The sequence below is a fragment of the Camarhynchus parvulus genome, chromosome 2 (assembly GCF_901933205.1).
Source record: "Camarhynchus parvulus chromosome 2, STF_HiC, whole genome shotgun sequence".
In the NCBI taxonomy this organism is placed as follows: domain Eukaryota; kingdom Metazoa; phylum Chordata; class Aves; order Passeriformes; family Thraupidae; genus Camarhynchus; species Camarhynchus parvulus.
The window spans coordinates 56,177,377-56,197,155 of NC_044572.1; the positions used below are offsets into that span (position 1 = coordinate 56,177,377).

General features: G+C 42.2%; 1 protein-coding gene across 4 annotated transcripts; it reads right to left on the bottom strand.

Moving 5' to 3' along the window:
- Positions 1-12,022: 12,022 nt before the first annotated feature.
- Positions 12,023-18,967, bottom strand: HUS1 (HUS1 checkpoint clamp component). 4 transcript variants are annotated; one of them, XM_030944065.1, is made up of 8 exons: positions 18,861-18,967; positions 18,421-18,549; positions 17,801-17,977; positions 17,043-17,150; positions 16,050-16,124; positions 14,122-14,221; positions 13,627-13,758; positions 12,023-12,842 (listed from the first exon to the last, which is right to left on the bottom strand). In XM_030944065.1, the coding sequence occupies exons 1-8, from the start codon at positions 18,870-18,872 to the stop codon at positions 12,760-12,762; spliced, it is 816 nt and encodes a 271-aa protein (XP_030799925.1). In that variant the 5' UTR covers positions 18,873-18,967; the 3' UTR covers positions 12,023-12,759. The 4 variants fall into 4 exon arrangements, with proteins under 4 accessions (XP_030799925.1, XP_030799924.1, XP_030799922.1 ...); XM_030944064.1 differs by having other exon boundaries at positions 18,421-18,548; positions 18,821-18,949; XM_030944062.1 differs by having other exon boundaries at positions 18,421-18,605; positions 18,821-18,949.
- Between the last annotated feature and the right edge of the window lie 812 nt (positions 18,968-19,779).

Below are 19,779 nucleotides of genomic sequence, written 5' to 3' on the forward strand. Positions count from 1 at the left end.
GTATTTTCCCTAGCATTTTGGGGTTTTGTTCCAGTGTGTGTGGGCGTAAAGGTCTGACAGTTTAATACCTAGCATTTATTTACTTTTTTTCCTCATCTTGTGGGTGTTAATAGACTGTTGAGAACTTCTTCCCTTCATTTTCATCCATTAGTATTAATTTCCTATTGGTGGAAAGGGATTTTTGGAACCCTTTTAGAGGAGATGACTCATTCCAGAGTATCTTCTGCTAAATTTGTCCCTAAACGGAGATTCTGGGGTTAAACCATGAAAGCCAGTTTTGAACAGAGTTCAATGTTTTGTGAGAGTAATAATACATTACATTTCATGCATAGTGATTTAAATGGCACAATTTAAGAGCCAAGTGAAACTAAGAGGGAACATGCTTTTCTATAACACTTCACATTTTTCAGTCAGCACAAACAGTACTGGTTTTTATTGGTATTTCCAATATTGCTGGATGGGACGTGCCTTGGCTTGTCTGGCCCCTGCATCTGAACCAAATAGTGGCAACTGCGGTGTTTTATCCCAGTTTCCTGCTGGGCTAATTTGCCCCCAAGCAGGCAGCACGGCCGGATAGCTCAATCCTCTTTTGGGGACAGAGTGTCCAAGTACCCAGGCTGCTCTTAGCCGCAGGCAACCTTAGTAAGCTTAAGGGATATCAGCTCTTTAAGTGATTTATCAGCTCTTTTATGATTTCAGCTCTTTGCTTGCTAAAGTGCCGATGCAGGCCTGACCGAGAAGGCAGACGCGAGAGAGGAGAAGGCAGCTGGAGTTCCACAGAGATGTCTTTATTGGGGGTCTGTGAAGGGTTCCAGCAACGGCTCTTCTAACCAGAATGGGCTAAAACAGCCCTTTATATAGGCTATAAGGGGATCCAAACTTGTCCAATAGCAAGGGTTAAGGGAAAGTGACCTATGGGGGTTCAGAGAGATAAGCAGGGGTCCAAAAGGCAGAAGACAGGGGCTTCTTTACTATTTCACCATGACTTGGCATTTCCTATCTTTAAGCCTCAGCTCTCCATGGGGCCCTAGCAAGCTCGGAGCCTGATACAGTGTTTCACCCCAGAGACACTTTTGGCTAGCTATAGGTTGCAGCTGGGCACCTGGAGACAAGTCCAGTCATGCCAGGGCTCCGGTAGTGGCAGGATAGAGCTTCCTCCTGCGGAAGGGCCACTCCTCAGGTTTTCCTCTGACAGAGAAGCTTTAAGGTGATGGTGAAGGAAAGGAATCGGTTCTGATGGAGGGTTTCAATCCAGAGCTTTTATTCTGGCCCACAGGCCTCTGAACCTAGCAACTGCTCCAACAGAACTTCCCGACCACACGGCTGCATACTGTTTTCCTGGGGGAGAGGGGGAGGGAAGGGATAGGAAGCCCACTAACCAGGTACAGGAGAGGAGGTCTCAAGGGACAAAGGATGCCTGGATGGCCCAATGCCCCCCCCTCCCCCCCGGGGGTAGAGGGCATCTTTTGGATCTGCCAACCACTTGACGCCCTTCTGGAATTCCAGGATTGACAGACAATGTTTGGCAGGGGTCCGGGTGGGGAAAGGAAGGATGATTGACACACCTGGGAGGGAATCTTCCTGAGACGGAATCTTCAGGGGAGGCACTTAGGGCCCTTAGGTAAACCATGAAATCACACCGCAACAAGTTTTGGTAAGGAGTTTAGTGGTAATGTCCAGGCCTAAAGACCAAAGTAACTAAAGTACTGTCTTCCAAGGGAAGTGAAGTAGTACCTCAGCTGTGCAGTGCAGTGCAGCACACAGACCCTCTGACATTGGTGTGATACACTAATGTTGATCACAAGCTCTGAGTCTGATACCTATGCAAAAGCAGCACTGCTGTTAATAACTTCTACAAAATATGTTTTTCCTGAGAAGGACTATGAGCATGCAGAGTTGAGGGGAAAATAGGTATATCGGGTTTAATATTTTCAGATTGAATTCCAGACTCAGTATAATAATAAATACTAACATCACAGAATCATGGCAGGATTGAGATTCAAAGGAACCTCTGGAGGCCATCTGGTCCAAATTCTTACATCAAGCAGGACTGCCTAGCACCAATTGCCCAGGATCACATCCAGAAAACGTTTGAGTATCTGCAAGGATGGAGAGTCCAGAATCTCTCTGGGTAATCTGTGACAGTTTTGGTTAGCTTTCCAGTAAAACAGTGCTTCCTGATGTTCATTGGGAACCTCCTATGTTTCTCTTTCTGCCACTGCCTCTGGTCCTGTCAGTAGGTGCCTCTGGTCCTGTCAGTAGGTACCTCTGAAAAGAGCCTGGCTCTGTTGTCTTTGCAGTCACCCTTCAGATACTTCTATACATTGATGAGATCCTTCCTAAGCCTTTCTTCTCCAGACTTCATAGTCCCAGCTCTCTCAGCCTTTCATCATAGGAAGAATGCTTCAGTCCCTTAATTATCTTAGAGGCCCTTTGCTGGACTCTTTTGAGTAGCTCCACAATTCCCCTGTAGCAGGTAGCCCAGAACTAGATCAAGCATTTCAGGTGTGGCATCACCAGTGTTGAATAGAGGAGAAGGAGCACCACTGTCAGCCTGCTGACAACACTTTGCTTAATGCAAACCAGGATACTGGTAGCCTTCTTTGCCATCAGGTGCACATCATTGGCTCATGTCCAACCTGGTATCCATCAGGATTCCTGGGTCCTTTTCTGACAAGTTGCTTTCCAGTTGGGTGACCCCCAGCATATAGTGACGTGTGGAATTGTTCCTCACAATTCCACACATCCTTCCTCACAATGTTCGTCCAAAGGTGCAGGACTTTGAACTTCTCTTTTCTGAACTTCCCAAGGTTTCTGTCTGCCCATTTCTTCAGCCTGTCAAGCTTGTGCTGGATGATAGCATGCCCATCTGGCCCAATAGCCATTCCTCCAAATTTCGTGCCATCAGTAAAATCTGATGTATTATCAAAATGTACTGCCTTTTAAAGTGTTTTGGATACTGGCATGTGTATATGGTTGCTATATTTCCTATGAGAGTAGAAACAGGTGTTGCTGCCAAAAGAATTAGAAAACTTTTTCCTAATGTGTCTTAAACCTGTTATACTTGCCTCCTCTTCACTGAACTGACACTGAGAGCCACAAAACATTTCTACATAGCATTCCTCCTGCCTACACTCATATTTGTAGTTCTAGCTCTTCTTCACCTATAATTAGAGAATTGAATTAATAACTTTGAAGGGAGACTTGAATATATTACTACCCACTTAAGGAATGCAATGCAGCAAAATTTATCATCACTGACTAATAAAAATCCTGTGGATCATCTGTGTGGAAAGGGCTGAGGGACTTGCTATTCACTAATCAGTTAATCTGGATGGAGATTAAGCTACAAGACTCAGATATCTGATGCCTCTACCACAATTTGTTCTACAGGAGGAAATACTGTCTGCCTTCTCTCATGATTTCTAGGAAGAAGGACTTTCAGCCTTCAAAAAAAGAAATGTCCACCTATGACGAGGACTAAATTAAATACTGAGGAGCAGACTGTAGAAAGGATTTAAGTGTTAGCATCTAAGTGACAACCCAGCTGTAGATGAGTGTAGATGGTCAATGGCATACAGCTTGAAGAACCTCCCCAAACAAGTGCCATGCTGTTGTGGGTAATCCAAAATGTTATTATAGTCCATATCTATCTACACTGAAAACTGTTAGTGTGTCTTTTAAGACCCTGCAGCTAGAAAACAAAAACAGGGGTAGGAAGGAAGAGGTGCAGCAAATACTTTTAAAGTTGGGTCTCCCAGGCATCTCACTCTGTTGCACAGACATGTTTGCTGAAAGTGGAGGCTCTGCTTCCTAGGGAATTGCTTCAGGCAAGTGTAAGAATCCGTATCTGGATGGGCTGTTCGGGTCGAATCCAGCTAGCTGTGTACCCTAGCCCACACGATCTCACATGGACAAAGGCAAAAGACAAGAAGCGCTCTTCTCCACATGGGGACAAATGTCCTCAGTTTATTCCCAGGAGAACCACCAGATGAAAAAACCCACACGAAAAAAGAGGCCAGCCACCTGCCTCTAGGGGGTTTTAAGAGCTGGGAAAGAGGCCCGGATGAGAGGGACTACAGCCAATGGGAAACAAGTGAGGAGGGGCAAGGGGAGGGACTGACCAGGGGAGAGACCACCACCAGGGGGTACTGGGGAGAGGAGTGTGTGAGGGAAAAACCATGTGATAAGAGAGGGGAAGAACAAACCATGTGATATAACATAAACTACTCAGTTCAATATAAAGACTACTCAGTGCAAATCTCCAATCACCCAGTGCAAAACAACTAAACAAACTATTTCGTGCAATACAACAGGCAAGTTTCTGGGCTTGTAACTGTAGTGACTCAGAAAAATTGCATGCGATAATTAGGAACTTGTTTCAAAGGAAGTTTGCAAGCTCTATATGCTGCAAATGCTTAAGCAGGTCCCTGGGGCTGGGCCACCCGCCATGGATGTCAGGTTACTCCCGCGCCCACTGCCCCGCCTGATGCACCTGCGGTATGGAGAACAGAGCCACCAACATCAGTGGAGTCCAGCAGGCAGCAGGATGAAGCAGCGGAAAGTGGAGCTGAATGCACATGTGCCAATGTCTTGGTTTGGAAAGACAGGAGTCTCCTAAGGAAGGCGGGAGCCTCCCCTGAAATGGAGAATGTAAACCCTCCCCACCCCTCCGAATTGCTATAATTTTAAATTAAGGGGCTCTCAGGCAAAGATATGGGAGCAGGAAATAACAGTTCTTTAATAGGGAAAAAAATTAAAATAAAATAAACAACGCAGTCCACTAGAACAACACTGACAGAGTCAGAACCCAACCTGACACCCTGTTGGTCAGGGTTCTGGTGGTAGTCCGATTGAAAATGTGGCTGCAGTCCTCCTGAAGTATCAGGTGTCGTTCTGTTGGAGCAAGGGGAATCTGTAGAGAAGGATGTAGTCTTCCTCTGGAGATCCAGTGGAGGAAGAGGCAGCCGCTGTTCCTCTAGGGAATCCCGTGGAGAAAAAGCTGTGCTGGTGTTCCAGAATCTCAGTGTATATCGGGGTAGCAATGCCTGGCTCCTCCCTCTGGGCGGAGCATCTCACAATGGGATGTTATAGTTCTTATCAGTCATGCACTGATATTCAATAGCCTGTTATCAGCAGAGGTCCCCTCCCGAGGAAGGTGTGAATGTGGTCACTCAAAGAGAGAGATAAGGCAAACTGCTCACTTGACAAGGTAATCTGCTATACAGATGGTAATGGAAAACATCCTGCATGCAATCTTCAACAGCCAAGAATTCCTATCTACCACTAGAACTGCTTCATAGACCTTCACCAGACAGTTCTTTTTTACTGCTGTCCTTTTTTCCCCCTTTGTCTTCCAAACTCCCAGGTCGACTGGGGAGCAACATCTTGGGATAGAGAGCTGATTTTCCCTTTGTCTTTCAAGCCATGTGGTAGCCTGGAGGGCACCATCTTGAGGGGAGAATCTGACATCATTTCTCCCTTTGTCTCCCTACATACTGTTGGCAGTGAGGGCCTCGATCTTGGAAGGGAGTAGTACCCTGCCATTTTGAGTGTCTGGTTTTTCCCATGGAGTTCATGATGTCAGGAAAATCCACAAGCACCAGAGGTTTATGTCCAAAAAGGAGACAGAGGAGTCCTGTAAATTTATTCAAAAAAGGGAGAGGTCATGAGGCATTCCCCATGGGGTGTCTCAAAATTTTTAGAGGATGCAGCCTCCCTTTTATGGCAATTTCCCGGCCACATTCACCTCCGCCTTTCCCCATTGGCTGAGGTACTTGAGAGATACAGACTGCCCGAAAGGCGTAATAACCCCTTCTAATGTATACACACACACACTCCCCCCCCCCCCATTTTTCTTTTTCCTTGTGTCTCTGTTATTTTTCTCTAAATCCAGAGATGTAGCATAGTCTTGAGTGAGTAACAGTGTGTGTCAATTAGTGGGATTCCTATGGAATTTGTGGTTCCTCCCATTGCTTCTTTAATCTCTCCACATCTGACCTTATCTACCATCAGGGCCACAGTTTGTAAAGACACCTCCTTCTCATTCCTCTCAACAAGATTTAGCAATTTTGTAGATTTTTTTTACTTTCTTCAGAGGTGGGTTGTTTGTTGTTTTGGGGGGCCTTTGCCTATTGCTGTTTCACTTGTTGGTAAACTGTTACTTTTTTCACTTATATCTACTTGTATTCCTTCCTTATTGGAGGAATAGGAAAGGACTAAGTTGAAACTAAGGAGAGTTAGTTACAAAAGTGTCATCAACATGTGGCAACATTAATTTAGTCAAGTGGGTGTGGTTAAAAAATGAGGGAAATGTCAAAAATTATGTTGCATTTCTGTGCTGAAGTATTTAGGATCTTAATGGCTAAAATATCCAGACTGGCAATAAATTCATCCTTAACTTGAAATTCTCCTTAATTCTTATTAAAATCAGTGGACTTCATAAGCATGTTTTAACTGGGCTAGAAAAGATAATGTGTTGAAGTCCTTTGAAAAACCAACATCCTACACATTTATTGTACAGATATTTTGTTTGAGGACATAAAAAACTACAGGGAGGGATTACTTTTCTGTACTTCAAGCCTACAGTGGTGGTGATCAGATGGAGCATTCCTTTCTGCATGTAATGAGACTTCCATTCCACCAGTGCAATTGAACCAAATAAAAGTTCATTTGTCAACTAGTCTAGTTGTGACAAAGTGGTTTTGTGTAAAAGAAAAATCCAACTGAATAGGGTTGCTGCAGCCTCCTCTCCCCTTTCTGTAAATATATTCATTCCTTGCAACTCACAAGCTATTGTAGGATGAAGGAAATAACTTTTTGTGGCCATGTCATATTAAAATATTAACAACTCTAGCAACATATACCATACTTGAGGGTGTTAGCGTTTGGAAACATATAACCATGAAATAGATTATATGTTGGTGCTTTTATTGAAGAGCTCTGGGTGTCAGGGGTATGAACCCAAATCTGACTCTGACCATACATTCAAGAGGAACATGTTTTTATATTCTATCGTTATATAACTTTCATGTTAATTATTAAACTTATATTGCTCTATTGTATACATAGATTTCAATCAAGCATGGCCCCTCGTGGTTCCCCTTAAATTTCTAACATAGTTTCTCAAGATTCTTCTTATGGTTATACAATAATTATATTTAATTACTAAACAATCATTACATCTAACAATTATATCATTTATCATACTGCTTACGCAGGTGCAATGATCTGGCAAAACACAAAGCCTAACATTTGCAGAGTCTATTTTTAACATTTTCCAGGGCCCCCATTATCAAGGGAGTTAATCATTCATTTCCCCTCTAGTGGGCCTATCTTCCATCTGCCTTCACTATTGTCCTGGTTTGGGACAAATTTGGGAGGAAAATTTTAAAGTGGTCTTTTCTAGAAACCAAATTCAAGCAGCCCCTCTCCCAACTGGTTTGGGAAAAATTTCTTTGTAGAAAAGTGGAAAAAACTGCCAAGTATTCACAAGCAGAAAAAAATAATAATACTAAAAAATAAAACCTCTCGCTGTTCTGAAGAGATGGCAAATTCACAAAGTCCTTGTCATAAGGTGTAGCTCAGCTCACTCAGTTTCTTATCAGTCCCTCCTGAGCTGGAAAATGCTGCATCCTGGGCCCCAGTGGGCACAAACTCCTGGTGGTTTTTTGGGTTTTCAATCCAGAGCAGGGCCAATCAGTTCCAAGAAAAAGAAAAGCCATTGTCCGGGGAACTTCTCTGCCTCAGCTAGTTAAAAACTAAGTAAAAGCAAAGGAGAGCTTTCTCCCACTCCCTGTCCATGCTGAGAACACGCACTGAGAGAGAGCAAGGAATGCGCGGGAGCAAGTGAAGTTTCTGAAAACAAACTGCATGCTTCTTCTCTCCCCAGCTTCACTCTCGGAACCAGTCTTAAAGGTGTAGAACTTAAAATCCAGCATAAACAGAACAGACAATTGGGGATACAAGCACCATAAAGTCCCCCTAGGACAACTACCTTCTGTGCTGTCCATTTGAAGCCAACTCTAATTTCAATCATAGAAACTTACAGATTTTCAAGCATTGAGTCTTTAACCTGAAGGACTTGGTGAATTTGCAAATAAGGGGAAATGTTCAAAGACTCAGAATGGAAGGTTGCTTACAGAAACTGTACTGAAGACACATGATATATGATACATATAGAGAAAGTTTAAAACGTCTTGCCTATCTCCCAGAGACAGAGACTAAAAGGCAGACAGAAAAGCATCACTGAAAAGACTACTGTTCTCTGAGAAACCAAAAAAAATACAAAATTGCCTTTAACAACATCAGTTGCAGATACTTTTAATTATTTCTGGAAAGACTTGGAGCCATCATGGCTGACACACTCTATGGGGGAGATTTAATGAATCACAATGGTCTTCCTTATCTCTGCTTTCTTAAACATTTTTCCCAAGTATGACTGGAAAAAGGTATCTGTAGACTGGAATGAAGCAAAGAACATGTTGCATGTGCTCCAGGTCTCCTACTTCGACATTACGGAATACATCCCTCTTGTCCAAAATGCTCTTGCATGTCTGACTCAGCAAATCCAAATGATCTCTGGGGGAGACGAGCTTTGCAGGGATCACAGAATGGGTAAGGTTGTAAGAGACCACAGTGGGACACCTAGCTCAATCTTCCTGCTCACACAGGGTTCCCTACAGCATATTAATCAGGAATATGTCCTGATGACTTTTGAATATCCCCAGGGAAGGAGTCTCCACAACCTCTCTGGACAACCTATTCCAGTGATCAAAAGAAGCTCCTTTCAGGTGAAACTTCCTGTGCTCCAATTTCTGCCCATTGCTTCTCATCCTGTTGCTCATCACCAAGAAGAGCCTTGGTCCTACCTCTTATGTCCTCTCTTCAAATACTTCAGACATTGATAAAATCCCTTTTCAGCCTGCTCTCCTCCAGGCCAAAGAGTCCCAGCTCCCTCTGGCTCTCCCTCAGCCTCCTCATCTTCATTGCCTTCCTCTGGACTTGCTCCAGGAACTCCACATCTTCCTTGTACTGAGGAGCTCAGGACAGGTCACAGCACTCTAGATGTGGACTCACCAGGGCTGAGTAGAGCGGCAGGATCACTTCTTATGACCTCCTGGCCACATTCCTAATGCACCCTGAAGATATCAGTGGCTCTCTGCCACAAGGACACACTGTGGCAGCCTATTGAACACCATGACCCGCTTCTCCAGAGTCCAGAGCAAGTCAGCACCCAGCCGGTACTGGTGCATGCAGTTCTTTTTCCCCAGGCGCAGGACCCTGCTCTTGCCTTAGATGAACTTCAGAAGGTTCTTCTCTGAACAAGTCTCCAACCTGTCGAGATTCTTCTGAATGGCAGCACAACATTCTGCAGTATTGGCCACTTCTGGATCCAATACTTATGCCTGGGGGACACCACAGGCCTCCAGCTAGACCCAGTACCACTGATCAGAACCCTCTGAGACCTGCCATACAGCCTGTTCTCAAGTCATCTCCTCACCATCTGCTCATCCAGCTCACACTTCCTGAGCTTGCCTATCCGAATGTCATGGCAGTGTCAAAAGCCTGGCTGAAGCCCAAGAAGACCATATTCACTGTTCTCCCTTCACTTATCCAGACAGTTATCCCATTGTAGAAGCAATCATCTCCAATTTGGCTTCTTCCATAGCTGTGACATGACAGTAAACCATTGAAGTTCATAAAATATAAATCTGTTAAGTGTTAAAAAAACCTAACTAATTAGCCAACGATCTGGTATGAAGATAGAAAGTCCAACAGTCCCTTAGTGAACTGCAATAAACTGTGCTTAAGATTGTTGTGAATAGTACATTACAAAGTGGAAGATTAATTATTATGTAAGTAAGAGTTGAACACATGCATCATACCAGTCTAAACAAAGAAGAATCAAACATTTATGGCACTAGCCCACACACACTAACATAGTTTGTTTCCCTGACATAAAGATGTCCCTGCATTAATAAGAAGGCTAGAATTTAAGCTTCTATCAGACAAGCCAAGTGCACTGGAAATCCATCATGCATTTACTCATCACATATTGCACCCAGCTGTATAGCAGAAAGTGTTTTACATATGAAGAACTGAAGCAGAGATATTTAAGTCGAGATCACATAGCTATTTAGCCACCTAATCTGCATGCAACATAACTGAGTCTATGCCTAAATGATTTTAACTGGGTCATTCATGATGCTTGCTCTGGAAACAGTATTTTTTCCTTAGCATACAGTGTTGAAATCATTTCAGTCTTACATTTAGTCATGGCAATCTGCCCATTTGAGAATTGTCATTTATGAAAAACCCTCTCACAAGGGTTAACTGGCCCATTACTTGTTCCCAGCTTTTTCTGAGGAATGCAGAGTAATACATTTTTTCACAGCTCTTTAGCACCCTGTTTCTTTTTCTAATCAAAATGTCATTCTTTTTTAATTACTATGATGTTGAAAAAATCAGACTATATGCAAAGGTTTTTTCAAATACAGCATAAAAATAAGGATCAGTAATGCAGTGTGTAATCAAAAAGCAAGAAAAATAAGAGAAGGTTATAAGTTTCCATACCATACCAAAAAAGGGTAAAGAGGAAGAAACCAAAAACATGAAGGGACACCAAGGGACACAAAAGTGATGCGAGTATTTTAGGAGGCATCTGTGTGAAAGTGTTAGAGTATTTATTCTGTGGTTATCTGATTGATCACATCCCATACTGGATGAGAAAAAGAAAACAAATGAGGCAAACACAAATATAAACCCTGACTGATTAGCATTAACAAAGACAGTAATCAGAAAAAAGGAACTGAAAATATCTGTTTGCATTAATTGTTGGTTGGGCTATCAAGAAACAGCAGGCTACGTTGGTTTTGGCTGTGATAGAACGTGTTTTCTTCATAGTAGCTCATATGGTGCTATGTTCTGGATTTATGACCAAAACAGTGTTGATAACACAGCGATGTTTTTTTTATTGCTGAGCAGCATTTATATAGCATCAAGGCATTACTTCCATACTGCCCCACTAGCAAATATGCTGGGAGTGGACAAGAAACTGGTAGGGACACAGATGGGACAGCTGACCCCAGCTGACCAGAGGGATATCTGTATCATACAGCATCGCATTCATCTCAGGGAACAGAAGGAGGAAGAAAAGGGCATTTGGAGTTATGCAGTCTGTGTTCCCAAGTAAGTGTTATGCATGATGGAGCCCTGCTTTCCTGGAAATGGTTAAACACCTATGCTCATGAGAAGCAGTGAATGAATTCCATATTTTGCTTTACCTATTAAGCTGTCCTTAACTCAACCCATGATTTTTTTCACTTTTACCCTTCCAATTCTCTCCCCCATCCCACCAGGTGTGAGTGAGTGAGCGGCGGCTTACCAAGGTCAACTCACAAAATAGTCAAAACGGGACTTTGCAAATAGTAAAGATGCAAACCTTAGGATGTTGCAGGCAGTGGGTGGAAATATGACAACTGATGAGGCAAAGTGCAGGGCAAGAGACAGCAGGGAGGAACAGAGAAGGAGTAGGTAGAAAGGTCTATAAACAGTCAGTCAACACACTCATCACTGCAAGTCTATTCTACCTTCTCATTGCCACTGCCTCTCCTTCAGCCTTCTCTTGAGCATTTGCATGTTCATGGACAAAAGATTCATTGCTCCCTTAATGTCAATGCCCCTTGAAAAAAAAAACAAACCATCAAAAACCCAGCACTTCTGACCATGAAAAGCTACTTTATAGAAGAAACTCCCAGTCTCATTTGGCAGCATAGACTCAATCACTAAAAAAAAGCTGTATGGTACATGCCAGGGTAACAAATAAATCACACATCGAATAAGGAGGAAAATACCTCAGAAAATAACCGGGAGGTAGAAGCAGGGGTAGTACTCCTATGAGTGAAATTCAGGTATCCTTTTGGCTGCTTGGCATGAGAGTCTACACACAATCTTACCCTGTCTGACACCATGACGACACAGGTTGTACAATGTTTTCTAGCCAGAAAGGGAAAAAATGTGATCCATGGATAACTTGTTCTTTATTTCACACCAATTGCTGTGCTCACACATGTCCTCATATGATATTCATTCTGTACATAGTGATTTTCACTGCCCACATTAACAAAGTAATCCAGACTGTTTTGCTCACCCTCCCAGGCCAAGAGTTAAACAAAGAGTAAGCACGAACAGAGCTACTGAGATATGTTGGAGCAAGTGTAATCAAAAGATTCCTACTGGAACAGAATTCAATTCTGTACCACTTCAGGAGGGCTGTGCATAGTTGTCCAGACAAATACCAATCAGGCACCCCTCCAGAAGGCTCCCCTGTTTCATGGAGGTATGATAGCTTGTTCAGAGATCCCTTAACTTGGATTGCATTGCTCAATACTGAATACACACAACAGCAGTTCCAGAGGTGAATTCTACCTTTAGTTTTTTGAGAAGACTGAAGTATTTAATTCAGTGTGCTTTTGGGATGTTTTGAGCTGTGGCTAAGACAAATTTCAGTTTTGGTCCTCCTAAGAGTAAGATATACCAACACTTCCCAGCATTGTATCTTTCATAGCATATAACTATTTACAAAAATGGCTGTCTGGATGAGGAGGAATTTTGAACACTTTCATAAATATTGAAATAATGTCCATCTGATGGCTGTGTCTAACAGTGTCTCACATCGAAATACTCCAGCAACTCAGGAAAGATTTCAGACTTCATGAAAGAGGCCTCAGGCTGGAAAATGACCAGGATTCCAAACACTCAGGCAATTGCTGGAATAAAATACTGAAGTGAAACCTCCTCATGGAGCAAGATGAAGTGGACAATTCTCTTATGTACAATATCTGTGAGGAAAAAAAATTAAAACACAAATTCACCTCAAAGCAGGAAAAACATTTTAAAATTACATCTTTTAAGGATGTCACCATAAAAAGAATGCTTCCACCACTTCTGACAGAGGGGTAACTAGACAACTTAAATTCTTGAGGGTCTGCGAAGCATTAATAGTTTACGAAAGATGATACCCAAAAATAAATATATAGTGTATAGGTTTATAATGCTACACCAATTATTTAAATCTTCCTTGGGAAATTCTTAGTATCTGCACTAAACCATAACAAACAGATGTTCTCAGGAAAAGTACAGTTATAAAAATAGGATATAAACCCCTGCATAAACTTCTGCTAGAAAGGAAGTACTGTCTTCTACAGCTAGAAACACTAGGTGTATAAAAAGCATTTTAGTATTAGAATCAGTGTAAGAAAACATCCAAAGGGAAAAAAACCCAACCAAAAAAACATGCCAGTAAATTCCAATTTCTCTGCTAGAAGATAGAGGCTTTAAGATTTTCAAAAAATAATATCTCAAAATAATAATAAACATTAATAACAACTTTAAAACAAAGACAACAAGACAACACACATGATTAGTGAGTCTGACTTATTTTTTATTTCCCAAATGCCTAGGACGTGAATCTAACTGCCTAAAAATATAAATATTGGAAGTCCTCAGGTGCAGTAAAAATATTGACTTTCAGACAGACAAAAATGAAGACTGATATTCTGCTGAAACTAAGTATGGCAAACGACCCTACTAACTGGAGTTCACAAGCAGAGCTGTTGAACTTACTGCACAATGCTTTTGTAGGATTGACTTGCTGTCCAGCAAGCAGCTGCTGCAGCTTCTTGATGTCTATGCATGCTTCAGCCATACTTTCCACATCTCTGCCTTGAGCAGAACTTTGATATCCGTCCTCTGATGCTAAAAGATAAGAACACAACACTTAGTCCAAACATAAAAAGTAGTTTCAACACCCAAAAGGACATACCTGAAAACTGCTGAAGTGCTGGAACTCAACTAGCTCGTTTTTCAGAACAGTGCAAGGAAAAGAAATCCCAGTTTTCCTATCAAACTGTCAAGAATAATGGAAGAGATTCCCCACCACCACCCCAAACATGAAACAGACACTCCACTGGCCACTCAATTTTTTCTTGTAAGATTTCATTTGAAGACTTCAAAGTACTTGATGCTATTTTCTAAAGAATAAAGGTTAAAAAGTACTGTTATAAGCAACACAGAAGTAAGGAGATCAGACAGACACAAGAGGTTAACAGGGAAACTTACCCCAGGGAGGATTTCCCAGGTCTTTAAAATGTGTTGTTACAGATACTAAGTCAGTTTCTATTTTCAAGTTCATTTCACCACTCAAGTTTGCTTCAATCACCTGCAATCAATCTCAATTTTAGGCAACCCACTTTCACACTGCAGAATTACTGAAGTTTGGTTTTGTTCAAATACAAGCTTCCAGGAGTACTTCAGTACAAGTCAACTATACTTTCTGAAAATGGTTGAACATTTGAATATTCAGCTATAAAATGCACTTCCCATCATTCCCATGTGAATTACTCTAGACCAAACTTTCAGAAGTTATGAAAAGAAAGAAATTTAATTGTTCTCCAGTACTTTTAGAACAAGTATTAGCTTTGGGAAGCTCATGTGCTGAGGAAAAGACTTCAGAAATAAGAGACTGAAGCTGAAGAAATGCAAAGATTCCTGAATTTCCATTCAGTTATTCAACAAATAGAAAGGCACCTACACAGTCTATATGACACACACAGAAAAGGGGATGCACCAGGAGCTGACAGTGCTGCTTTCAAGAATTTAAAATAGAAAACAACTGGATCAGATCAGTAACTCCAAGAAGGACTTTGAACTGACAGAAATCCTGGAAAAGTGCTAAAAGCTTTCAAATTCCATCCTGTAAACTGGAAGAAGGAATTTGAAGGAGACTATATACGGTCTTACACAAATCCCAAGCAGGTCAGAGGATTCCTAAAGCACAACTAAGCACTTTGTTTCTGTGATTAGATGAATTTTCAGTAATTAAAAAAAAATACTTGTACTGCAACCAGAATTTTGTATAGAATGGCTCCAAACAATGGACAATGGACAAGTACTATCAGAAATTGCTTCTAAGCCCATTTTGCAGCATTGATCTTGACCAGTTTTATTACCAGGATGCATCTTGCAAAAATAATTAATTGTGACACTTGATGTTTTTGTTTTCTAATAAAATGAAAGCAAGGCACTTAGTATAAGTTCAATCCCATCATACAACTATCCTGTGTGAGAAAAGAGCCTCAGCACTAAACAAAAGCACTGCACTCAATTTTGTATAAGCATATCCACCAAGGACATGGGGGAAGGAAAGAAAATAAAAACAAAGCCCCCAAAAAATCTCACAAACAAAAAGAGTTTGATGTGTATTTGCAGGATGGCTGCCATTTGCAAAACTGCCAGTAGCCCAGGGTAATCTCTCAACTCTTCCAAGTCTTGAAAAACAGAGACTGTTCCAATTTCAGGATTCTCAGTTAACAGAAAATTTCCTATTTATCAAAACTGGTATGAACAGCATCAAACCCAAACTATTTCAAAGCTGTACATTTACTTACTAACTTTCATGTCAGTCAGTTATGGTGACTGTGAGCACAAACAACCAAATAAAAAACCAAAGCCCTTTTCTGTCCAACTGCAGAGAGCTTCTTTCAGTTAAAAGGCCCACCGGCACTCTAGAAATCCAGGGTAGACTGCAAATCCAACATGTCAGTCTAAAGCACAGGGGCTGTTAGCAGCATTTCCTTTAAATCCTATGTCAAGTTCACCTGAAATTCATTCACAGACACCTAACACAACACTCACTTAATAGGCATTTCCTTAATGAAATAGCCTGGAAAGTCTCCAATTAGCTTCCTGAAGGACTGTCATTTCTTACCAGCTATAAAGAGTAGTTTGTAGCAACAGAATGCCATGTTCTTTCATGGATTTAGTACAAAGAGCATCATTTTCTGAGAAACCCAGGAAAAGCTCTTCAGTGTAAATCCTAAAATAAATCCCATCATTCTATTCAGGCTTTACACAGGCTTCAGGTGCCTTGATTTCAATGTCTAAGTCATCTCAAAATAAGATAATGTGGCAGCTCCAGTTTGGGCAACCTGTCATGTCCCTCATGAAATAACATGTGTAGCATACATGCTTTAAGTGCCTTAACTTACAATGAAATTGCTGAGATTCTTCATTCTTTCCACAACACTCTTCATTGTTTTCAGCACTGGTAGGTAAATACTGACCTAGGAATACATAAGAACTGCATTTGCACAAGTATTTCAGATGTGATTGGGACATATTTATCTCTACTTTCAATTCTATCATAGTTTGGACAGTGTTATCTATAGCTTTCATGGTGCACAATATCTATCTGAAATCAGCAAATGTCTCAGGAACAGAGGAACTCTTTCCCATTATACCAACAGGCCATCATTCTAGCAATTGTTCCAGACTTAACATTCCAAGTCTATGTTCAAAATAGAGGTACGTTTTTCCAGATCAGACTCTCACATGAACATTTGTGCTACTAAATAGTCAATTACTATAGCCAAAAAGAAAATAACAACATTCCTATGATACTGCACTAATTGCTGGAACTGCAGCAGTGTAAATCTGAAATAAAAGAACAAAATACTCAAAGTTTCTTCATGTTCATCTTCAGAATCTAAATACTCTTAGCTACAGAGGTAACAGACATCCATAACCTCAAATAGGAGCACATTTGTACACGGACCTTTCTTTACAACTCTGCTAAAAGTCAAAATCAGGAGGAAACACACATATCTTTAACTCTGCCAGACAGGCCATAAATTTCAGAAATAACAGATTATTTGGGTCATTTGGCACCTGAACAGCTGAAACAGTCTAAACTTGTGTGGTTTAGAGATGCTTCAGACTAAAGCCATGTAAGTCCTTTTCTCCTCCCTTCCTCTGCCACGAACATCACAGAAACAATTGGCAACCACCTGCTCGGTTTCCATAGGTTCTGGGCTTTCTTGTCAGGATAGAAGCCATGTTCCATACCCCTCCAAAACTGTAGCTTCCAGTCTTCCCTCCTTCCTTTCAACTCCTTTCCAAGCCCCACCATAGTATACTCTATAGCAATACCATTCCACTTGCAAACTCCCCTTTCAGAAGGGAATATAAAAGCAGAGGCTTACATCAAAGTCTGGCACGCTGGGCTCTCTGAAGTCATTCCACATTCTTCTGGGAATAACTCCCACAGGAATGTCATGTGTCACAATCCTACTGCTGCTTGATAAGGATGGCTTGAAGGAAAAAGAGGATGCCTTTGCAGTTAAACACAAGATTGGAATTCCAAATTTAAATTTTTCAAACCCACTTTGGGTAATGCTATAACTACATGCCCAGCATTCAGTTCCAGTTTTCCCTCAGTTCTTATCGATATGCTTTTAAGTTGGCTTCCCTTTCAAATGAGGAAGAGTTTGTGATGTATCAGTCATTAGTGTATCTATAAGCTATCCTTAGAGCTGAAGAGGTGAATCAGCGGAGTTAACAACAACAAAAGAATCAGAAGTTAGCATACAATATCAGGAAAACCAAAGGCAAAACACAGAGCCAAACACTGAAACCCCCTTCACCTAATGGCTTCAATGAAAAGGCAATAATCCGCAGAAGATACAGAGGATGAAGGAATGGAGAAAAGTAGACATTAGAAAAACTTGTTCCAATAACATAGCTTTCTTCTTCTATGTCCTCCTTGCCTTTTGGAAAATACAAAGCTGGTTCTGTATGCTACCAACCATGATGGCAAGAAAGGGTAGTGAAATGGAAAATGGCACAATGTTTCTTTACTTTTCTAGAATCATACCATATATTACCCTTTGATCTTAGGAAATGCACTAAATTTTAGAGAACTTTTTCTTAATAATGAACGTGAAAGCATGGTTGCACTTACTAGCTCCACAGCAACTCTGAGACAGGGACAGTGTTTATTAGTCAACTTGATCTTCACTGCCTTAGCACTCTGGGCAGTTTTAAATGCTCTCCATAGGTTCTCAGGCACAAACTCTAAATAGATTTCATTGTGCTCTGCAGCTACTCCTTCCATCTGAAATTCATCGAAGAAATTCCCCTACAATTTTTGAAAGTCAGGAAATAAAGCAAACAAGAGAGGCAAGTTTTATTTATCGGACCTCAAGCTTAGAACTGCATTTGTACACCAGAAACCCCGCTCTGCCTCACATCACCTGAGGAATCACAATCCTGAAAACTCATTGCTTCAGGCTAAGCCATTTAACCTACTCCCCTAACACCTAATCAGTCCATTAGACAGTGAGTTATGCTTTCCTGTTCCCAGTTTTGGGCAGGCCCATGTGGGCCAGCGCACACTGAAGCTTTACACTGAAATGACAATCAAGGAAAAGGCAGTATCCAACCCGAAACACCCGTGCAACCAGACAGACCGTGAGAGACTTGGCACATCGAAGGCGAGGGCTACGAGAAATGCCTCGTACATCAAACCCAATTGCATGCTCTGATTTTCAAAATGTGATTTCTGAAGTTTCCTAGGCTCACCTGGCTCAGCTCACACCACATACTGGCGCCTCCATTTGCTACTTTATCGGAGAGGATGAAATACAGCTTGCAGACAGTAAGGCGCAGGATGCAGGTCTTGGCTAACTTGGCGATTGTGTTAATTATACCTGCCGGAGGGAGGGAGGAGGATGTTACAGCGGTGATCACTCCATGCACCCCAGTCTCTGCGGGACAGAAAAACCTTCAGCTTTTACAAACGCAGCTCGTGCTGCTTCGCAAACTCCTAAACACCTCGGGGCGAAGGAAAGCGCCTCATGTCACGTCCTCCCAGGAAAGCACTGTGGTCCTCACCTCCCTTCCTCTTTTCTTTGTCCGAGAAAGCTGGCCCAAGCCGCTCAGAGAGGCACTGCCGCCCTTGAGCCTGCCCCGACATACTTACGGCTGAAGTGGTTGAGGCAGGCAAGATCCACGATCTTAGCCCGAAATCGCATGGCGACGCCGGCCGTCCCAGCCCCTTGGCCGCCGCCACAGAAGGCGGCCCGGGAGGGAGAGAGGGCGGGGCCTCACGCCCAACAGCTCCGCGCCGTCCCCGGATGCGCGGCGGATTGGGCACAGACCCGACCGGGCTAACTTCCGCTGCGGTGGCGGTCTTCGCAATCCGGACTGAAAAGCTTAGGTGGAAAGTGCTTTGGCACCCCCGGAACACGCGTGAAAATTCGTCTGTATGGGTCGCAGTCCCGATGTCTCGAGAAAATTATTTTTCAAATCCAAGGGAGCTCTTGCAGCAGATGCCATCAGCCCCTGGCAGGGGCCAAGCTCTGACACTGCCCCACAGGACGCGGTGGTGAGGAAGGAAAGCAACGGTCGTGTTACAAGGTGGAGCGAACAGCTTCGTGAGGGGTCTTTCCACTGCCTCATTGTTACCAGGCCACCGAGAAAGGGCTGGGCAACCGAAAGTGTTTTGAGAAAGATACTCTCTGTCAGGCCGGGCACCTCATGTAGCCAGGCTCCCAGCTTAATGCATGGTGCACATGGGTTTATGCAAAGGTTGGAATAGGTCAAAAAAATAGAAAGTGAAGGAAAACTTTGCTTTACCTAGTAAATGTGCAGCATGCCTGTTTTCTATAGACGGTGTCCTTTACCTTAATGGTATTGGTTCCTTGCAGTCCTTCAAAACTACAGCATTTTCAGAGTCAAATCCTGACAGACCAAAAAAAAAAAAACAACACTAGTTTTCTAATGTTCTTTTTTGGTCTGTCAGGATTGTCTGGTGTTCTTTTGTCACATTGCAAGTTCCCCAGATCAGCTAAATTGCCTCTCTAACATTTAATTTTGAAATATTCTTAGGATACTGCTCACATGCCTTGATGGTCTCTTTCAATTGTCATTATGAAGAAA